Source organism: Quercus suber, unplaced genomic scaffold (genome assembly GCF_002906115.3).
Source record: "Quercus suber isolate HL8 unplaced genomic scaffold, Cork oak 2.0 scaffold_98, whole genome shotgun sequence".
Classification (NCBI taxonomy): domain Eukaryota; kingdom Viridiplantae; phylum Streptophyta; class Magnoliopsida; order Fagales; family Fagaceae; genus Quercus; species Quercus suber.
Window position 1 is genome coordinate 1,033,329 of NW_027069563.1, and position 8,542 is coordinate 1,041,870.

At 32.7% G+C, this 8,542-nt stretch overlaps 1 protein-coding gene across 1 annotated transcript; it reads right to left on the reverse strand.

The window, feature by feature from the left end:
- Window positions 1-488: 488 nt before the first annotated feature.
- Window positions 489-6,941, reverse strand: LOC111989356 (uncharacterized). Its single transcript, XM_024021149.2, has 6 exons — window positions 6,436-6,941; window positions 3,524-3,741; window positions 3,172-3,412; window positions 2,945-3,030; window positions 2,549-2,640; window positions 489-1,287 (listed from the first exon to the last, which is right to left on the reverse strand). Exons 1-6 carry the CDS (start codon window positions 6,502-6,504, stop codon window positions 1,004-1,006), a joined length of 990 nt encoding a protein of 329 aa, XP_023876917.1. The 5' UTR covers window positions 6,505-6,941; the 3' UTR covers window positions 489-1,003.
- Window positions 6,942-8,542: the final 1,601 nt, after the last annotated feature.

Consider the following 8,542-nt stretch of genomic DNA (forward strand, 5'->3'; position numbering starts at 1 on the left):
TAAACATTAAACACATCCTAGTTCTATTCAATTATAAGTAAAGTGTATTTTGTAAAAGATTAGCCAATTCTATATTGACATATGTTCCTAACATGATTCACATATATCTTAACATTTTTATATATTTTAAAAAAAATATAAACTCAAACTATACGTGGCTATTTTTTGTTTCTAGGTGAGCTACTAGTGTTTTTCTTGAATAATTATCCAGTATCCTAGAGCTAGAAGTAAACTCTCTCTCTCTCTCTCTCTCTCTCTCTCACATATAAACTGTACACATAATATATATTTTTAAATAATTAGGATCCCATTAATTAATTCACAGGAAAACAATCATTCACACGAAACATGGGAGCATTGCTCATAGTCTCTAATCTATAGATCATAGCCTCATAGGTGAATAGCATTTCTTCATTTTCATAAAATTCAAAATTTATACATCAAGATGATGCCCCACCCCCAAAAAATAATAAAAACAAATAACAATCAAGAAACAACCAACAAGCGATCTACAGATGCCTCAATTTACCGCCAAAGAGATGAACATAATTCTATTCTTCCTTCGGCCAAATCAGTTGATATATACATTTAACATCATGCAAAAAGAAAAACATGTCCCCATGCTGAAAGAAAGTTTAATGAGTTGATCCACGTTATACACATTTTATCTGCATAGCTCCGCCTCCACTAAAGAGAGAAATTTGACAGAAAGAGCAGATTAAAAAAAAAAAAGGCACCTTGCCTCAAAACTCAACTCTGCTCTGATCTATAAGTCCCTCATAAACATAACTAAAAAACAACACAGTCCAACAACCCCCCTCTCTGACAGAACTTCCTAGGGCATTTCCTTGCTTTAAAAGGTACTACTTGCAGTCTGCAAATATTTTCAGTACTGCAGGAGGGGGAACACTTTGAAGGGCGGTTGCTAGAGCACTTAATATAAACCAAGCAAAAACAAAGAGACCTAGAAAGATTCCGGCCCTCAAAACCAAACAAAACCAATTTACATGGTCGAGTGGAAAGTAAAGAAGTTGAAGTCATGGTGGTGGACGCCAAGCTGCTTCAACCAGGATTCTGAAGCACTGTAAAGATGGATCATCCTTTCATAATCAAACGTATGTGGCTTTATCCAAACATCTCCTTGCAACTTGTAAGTAGCAAGCCCAAAGGGAGGAAGGGAAATTCCATCTTTGCTTTCTTCCTTGCATTCCTCTTCTACAATTCTCAAGGATTCAGGATGGCACGTACCATTTCCAATGTTGGTGTTAGTATTCTCCACTGCGTTGTCTGCAAGAGAATGCCAGAAACAAAGAAGAAACTCTTCTGAACAGTGAAATCTTGCAAAAACAAACACTTCAGGACTTATCTGAGTTCATTACTACCATGGGCTCATATATGTCAACTCATGATTAAAAAGAGCCCCAAGGCCTCATGAGGTGGAGGTCACTAGTTTGAATCTCCCTCACTCCCTCCTCTTGAGAGTTGGGACTAGCTCTTTAGAGAGAGAGAGAGAGAGATAGCATGTACAAAACAACAGCCATCAAGATCTCAGTTGGGCCCCTCAAAATAATTTTTTAAACCAAAACAGTAAGATCAAACTTGGTTCAATACAAGTGAAACTCTTGGCAAACTCTCAGTCCTTTTCAAGTTGAGCTCATCTACAAAACTGAAAAAAGTTGGAAAATACAATATGCTACAACCAAGTCCAAGAAGAAAATGATTTAGCATCATATACAAGAAGAAAATACCAGAACTTTTAATATGAAAATGATACACGATCAAATAAGCTACATGGTGAACCCAACAAATGTTCCGTTATAAAATGATGTCCCTTGTTGGCAAGAAAAAAAAGGAAAGGAAAATTTAAGAGTAGAATCAAAAGTTCTATTAAATTGGACAGAAATTTTAGAAACTAAACATCAATTGCCTTCATCCTAGAAATAGAATGTATTGGAGTTGAATTTGTTACTTCGGTTGAGAGAACCACCCCTCTTCCCAATTCTTTTCTCTTTTCAGAAAATGTAAAATACATAATCTCACAAAAGGTCCTGAATTAACCAAAATGATGCTCTATAAGCACAATAAAATAAAATGATAATACTCAATACAATATGCAGCCGAATGGCAAATGGCATTTCAAGTCAACCACTCATCACTCAAAATGTGTCGACTTCAGCATACTTAGAAAAGTGAGACAGATATAAAACTGTCTAATGATAGCTGTATGGTACTCATCTAATATTGGTGGTATTAGTTGCATCCATCACAGTTCACACTGAAAATAATGTGAAGTTGTAAAATACAAGTTATACAAGGATGTACAGTACAGGAAGCTAGAGATTGATTTCCAATAAACTACCTAAAAAATGCCATATCAGCATTTTGGACAGTTGCACAGGTGGTTTTGCAAAAATTTTATCATCAAACAAGAACACCCCCCCCCCCCCAAAAAAAAGGATTATCTAAATGATTTTCATGTGTATCCATTTCTCAGTAAAAAGCTACAAATTATTCCTAAATTGAAAAATGGTAGTAAACAGTCACATACCTTGGAAACTTGAGGACAACGTATGGTATGTGAGGAAGCATGCCGACAAATCCTTTATATTTTCCCGATTTGGAATGTGATAAATAGGATACCTGATCAATAATAAAATATTATACAAAGAAATTATTCTATTCAAGTAAGAAAAGAAAGTAAAGTTGATGCAGGCCAAACCCTAATTCTAATTGACTTGAGAAAGACCAATTATGGAAAACAAAATTGTTTTTATGCTGAGCACACCAACTATAGCAATAAAACTAATTGGATGCATGAACAAGATGGAGATTCTATTGCTATCCTGGTCAAGGAAATTGAAGTAAATTGTGTAATTGATTTACACCAGCCACAAAATTGACTAATCCTGATAGACGTGTTAAAAGGACAACTAATCAAACTTACCAAGCAACAGCCATCCAACTCGCTGGGGAAAGATCCACACTCTTGAGTGTCATTAGTGCTGTATAATTCTGAGCCAATTCAGTTATCTGAAAGAAATACTAAATCATAAATGCATTTTCTCAGCACTATATAGGAAGATACACTAACACAGATGTCATTCTTAGTCAGAAGCAAAGACACAGATTAACAGTGCTGAATACATAAAGTAAATACCAAAAGAGAAGTACCTTGTCCATGAGTGGCACCCTCCAGTAAGGAGAAGCCATCTCAAAATACTGTAAGTAAAGGCAGCCAAGCCTATCCCTCATTGGCCATGAACCCTCCTGGTCAAAGCTTGAATCCTCCGAAATAGCATCCCAAGTCCTGCTAGAGTTGTTGCTTAGTGACCTCGATAGGTTATCACTCCCGCTATCATCACTCCAAGAATCGCTTTCAAATTCTGTCACATCACTATCCTCTTTACGAGCCCTATAGGAGGAAAAGATGGCTAGCTCAGTATTATTGCCATGTATCATAACAAGCAAACAACTGATAAAATAGATTTGGTTGACAAAGCATGAAGTGAAATTGTTCCAATACCTGGAAGTGCCAGCTGATTTGTTAGTGTATATCTGAATGGCAGATAGATAAGGAACATAGTATTGCATAACACTTTCACCGCCATTCAACAGTACTGGGGTGCCAGCACCATATGCACTCCATTCATCATAGCAGTCCCAGAGATCTCCTAATGTGAAATATTCAATTCTCTCTTTGCCAGGTGGTTGCCAGAGGCTATTTAGATCATTAAAGCAGCTCTGGAAAAAATATGACAAGAAATAAAAATCAGTGAATACAATAACAACCAAGCCTTAGTTTCAAAATTTTGGGTAGACTATAGATCCTCAACAGACCAATGATAGTTGATCACAGGTATTAGGAGATGCCCCATCATATATTTGTAATCAATTCATTCATAACTAAATTTTATTCTGGCAATCCTCTTCATTTTACTGGGCTTAAGAATGGCAATGAACAAAATACATAATAACACTAAACACAGACACAATCAAGGAATACATTCAATATTCTTAAACTCATAAAATGGGATTGTATGGTAAATAAAAGTAAAATGTATAAACAGATCAATTCTTTTTTCTTTTTTTTTTTTTTGAAACTAGATCAAATCTTTTCTAATACTAATTATAATCTTCAAATTGAATTCAAAAGCTATTAGCGGTTACTGTCTTTATTGTTTGTTGCACTAGGTAAGTAGGGGAAGGAAGGCTGGTCAGGTTTGAACTCCAGTGCCCACACACCACAAGAGGTGTTGGAACCATCCCTCGATCCCCTGTTAGAGGTAGTTTACTCTTATGATGCATGTGCCACCAAAGGAATATCTTCCTCAATTTGACCTCGAAATTGGAATGAACATGTAACTTCTTCATTTTATTTTTTCCAAGAATATCAATAAGTTACACAAGTACCCAATTGATCTTGAACTCAAAACCCATACTCCATCACACTTCAACAAGGAGAGAATGTGCCATTCGAGCTAGAACTAATTACTCCTACCTTTTCTTTTTATAGGGTACATGAAATCTTGGTCTGTACCATCATTAAGATTTTTATCCTTTGGAACGTACAACTTTCAAACAGTCTCACTCTTATAATCTGATCGCCAGGGAAATAAATGAAGATGATTGCAAAACTAACTCCTGAAACTCTCTACGCAGTAATAGTCTCACTCTTTAAAATTCTCAGTCTTTAAAAGCAAAAAGTTTTGATAATTCAATAGTTACCATAGGGGAGGGGAGGGGAGATTTGAACCCTATATATCTCTATTGGAAATATTAGGAAATGCTAGTTGAGATACATGACTCTTCTCAAAAAGTTATAAGATAGAAATCAATGTGAACTTGCACATTTTCATTTTGAGGATCACTCAGCTTTAAATACACAAAGAAGATCTTCAATAAGAGTTCAGCAGGCAACATTGATCAACACGATCAATGGATAATGAAGCCTGTCATTAATTTCTTAAATTGGAACCATAATTAGTCTCTTGTACAAATATTTGGTTGAATTATCAACCTTATAAATGTAAGTACAGTTAGTAGACTGACAAGAGTTTATGCTTCTTACCTATTTGTTGAAAAAACTAACAGATCTTTATAAATATCTAATTAATTATAAACAATAAATAAATAAAGATTTGACATTTTTGCATCCCAAACCTACATGGTGATGGCTATCTCCTTTCATTGCAGATGTTAAACAAGTGTGGACCATTTTTAGATATTGATATTATATGCTATTGACACATACCTTTGATAGAGCTCACATTAAAAGTTGTCCGCATATTTTAGAAAAGGTCAAAATACACTATTAGCCCTTAAACTTTAGTCCATGATTTATTTTAGCCTCTAAAACTTAAGTGGTCACTTTTAATTCCTAACAAACTTAAAATGATTGTTTTTATATAATCCCTAATGTATTTAATGGAGTAATAACATATTAGATTTTAGTCATTTAAGAGACTAAAAACAATGGACTTATTTATTCATTTCTTTTATATACGAAAAACCATGGACTTTTAAGCTTGACTAAAACCCCTCATGGGTTAAAATTTGGGGACCAAATAATATATAATTTACGGAAAAACAAATGCAAGTGAGTAATACTACAAGGAGCATGGTCCATTGTTCCTTATGACTGATCCAATATTATTGATGCTATAAAAATAGAATGAGATTGAAAAACACCTAGAAGAATATTCGAAGGAATAATACCAAAGAAAGGGGCTGCTACCCTTTGTCTCTTGTCGCAAGACTATCAACAGACTCATCACCATACTTGGCACTTGGATTAGATATTTGAAGAGGAAAAACAAACAAAAGCACACACTAACGCACACCCAAAAAATAAAAAGATAATAATAATAATAAGAAGAAGAAGAAGAAGAAGAAGAAGAAATTACATTTTTTTTCTTTTTATTATGAAAAACAAAAAAACAAAAAAAGTATTAATATAAAATTCGTAAATAAATGAATTTCATGTTTTATCACCTCTCTGAATTCCCTTTCGCGCCGAAATGATAAAATAATAATTCACGTATATCACTTTTTTTTCTTTTTTTTTTTTGGTTTCTCACCGTATATTTTCAAAACTTCCAACAAGAAACTAATCAAAGTTAACGTGTTAGTGTTATTTATTTATTTATTTTTTAATTTTACATTTAAAAAAAATACAAAAGAAAAGAAACGAAAAGATTGTCAGTCAGAAAGCAGAGCCAAAACTATTAATAAATTGTACTTCTCGTTAATAACCAATATATATATAGATATATATATATATATATATTATATGAAAGAACCAATATATATACTCACACATAGAGAGATAAACAAAACAAATAAATAAAATTATAAAAGCCATTCTAAATAGCCAATCATATTCATAGGGAAGAAAAGGAAAAATACTCAGAAAAAGAAAAAGAAAAAGATAAGTACCTGAGGAAGGAGTCGAGAAGAAACAGTGGGAGTCACACATTGAAGAAAACGCTCCAGATTTGAAGACATTGATATCGATGGGTTCTTTCAAATTTGAAAATACTCTCTCAAAAGGCAACAATAGATAATTTTAAAAAAGAAAAAAGAAGGGTGGATGAAATCAAATCCAAAACCTTGAATTATGGGAAATACCCTTTTAAGCTAGCTCTCTCTCAATCTTGTTGGTTGGCATTCCTTGTTTGCCACTTAACCCAAAAGTAGTAACCAAAATCTAAACATGGAACCCACGCATGAACAAGATATTCACTTTCCTTTTATGACTAAAACCACGTACACCACATTGTGCTCATCCAAAACCAGGCCTCGAAAAACAAACAGACTCTCTCTCTCTCTCTCTCTGTTTATTAATTGAAGAAGAAGTTGGGGAAGTGAAACGCTTGCTCTAATATATAATTCGTACTTAAAAAGTAACTCAAAGCAGTGTGAACTGCGAGACTTTAACACTATCATTTAAAAAAACCTTTCATTCATTAATTAAACCCATTATGAAACTGATAAGTGAGAGTGACTTTTTGAATGAGAGAGAGAGAGAGAGATAAGTGAGAGTGACTTTTTGGATGAGAGAGAGAGAAGTAGAAGGTGTCGACGATGTGAACTTTCGCTTCGCCGCGTGTTTTCTGTCACTTACTATGATTCGTTTTTTCTTTGCTTTTTTGTTTCTCATTTTTTATGTTTTTGGCTTTTTCCCATATTTTTTGGTTTGTGCCTGTGGATGTGGGTTTCAATTGAAATACACGTGTTCGTTTAAGTTTCATTCCCTTGCTAACAACTCATAAGTCTTGTGTCCTTTTTTGTGAAAAAAAAAAGAATTGGATTGATTTTTACTCCCTTTTTTTTTTTTAATTTATTATTATTATCTTATATATGAGCTTTTCTTTTCTGTTTGAGAAAGCCTTTGGTCGCAAATTTTGGCCATATGATGATATTCAATTAATATTCTGAAGTTCTGACTTCCGGTCAAACATTTTAACAAGGCCAACTTGCCACACCTTAGCTATGTTGGCAACTCATCCTCGTACACAATATTTACCCTTCGATAAGAGCATCACCATCAGCATGAATGTTCTAAAAAATTCATACATCAGCGTACCAATAATAATTTATCTATTTTTGACGTCATATTTAACATTACACATTTACACTTTATATTTTATCTTTTATTTTTTTACATACAACATATTAAAATAATATTAACTCAAAAAACAATCCAAAAAAAAAAAAAAAACAACAACAACACAACGGCCCATCAGCAAGGTAAGATCAACCATAGTTGTCAGTATCGTACGATACGTGATATATATCGTACGATACGTATTATATCGTGTGAAAAAAGTTTCATATCGTATTAGCGTATTGTAAGTGCTTATGAATCATACGATACAGTATGCGTATCGTATGAATCGTATCGTATCATAAAATCTTACGTATCATACGATACATAGACAAATGCTTTAAAATGAAATTTTTTGTTAAAATTTGTACTTTTATTTGAATCTAACAAGTTGTTAGACTTGTTTTTAGCAAAAAATTATTAGTTTACTTAATTTAGCCTACTAAAATAACATATTCATAAGTTTTTTTCCTCTCTCTCCTACAATTGGACTACAGAGTATACACTTACCTTTTACTTTAATATTTAAAAATTTATTTTATTTTTATCATTATTGTTATAAGTCCAAGAAACTAAAGCGCCAAAAAAAAATTATTAAAATATTATTAAAATAAAAAGAACAAGAAGAGATAGTAAATGAATGACGAATAACGATGAAGAAAATTTTAATGAAGGAATAAATTTGCAAAATTATAAACATAATGATAGCGTTGACTTAGATGGGGTTGATTAGGCAATTTGATGAATATGATGAAAATAAATTATTATTTTTGGGTCATTTGTAATATATTATCACTTTTGAATTTAAGTAATTTGAATTTGTATATTATGAATACATGTTAGTTTGATTTATTTAGTTAGCTTGTTAAATATTATTACATAAGTGATAAATAAATTAGTCATTAGTTGAATATATTCAAAATTTATAATGAATAT

What these genes read in the sequence shown, in the direction of transcription:
- LOC111989356 (XM_024021149.2), bottom strand. Translation starts at nt 6,504, where the DNA reads ATGTCTTCAAATCTGGAGCGTTTTCTTCAATGTGTGACTCCCACTGTT. An exon ending in CTTCTCGACTCCTTCCTCAG is followed by an intron (nt 3,742 to 6,435) that starts GTACTTATCTTT and finishes TATTTTTTCCAG; the next exon opens with AGCTGCTTTAATGATCTAAA. An exon ending in AGTTGGATGGCTGTTGCTTG is followed by an intron (nt 2,641 to 2,944) that starts GTAAGTTTGATT and finishes ATTATTGATCAG; the next exon opens with GTATCCTATTTATCACATTC.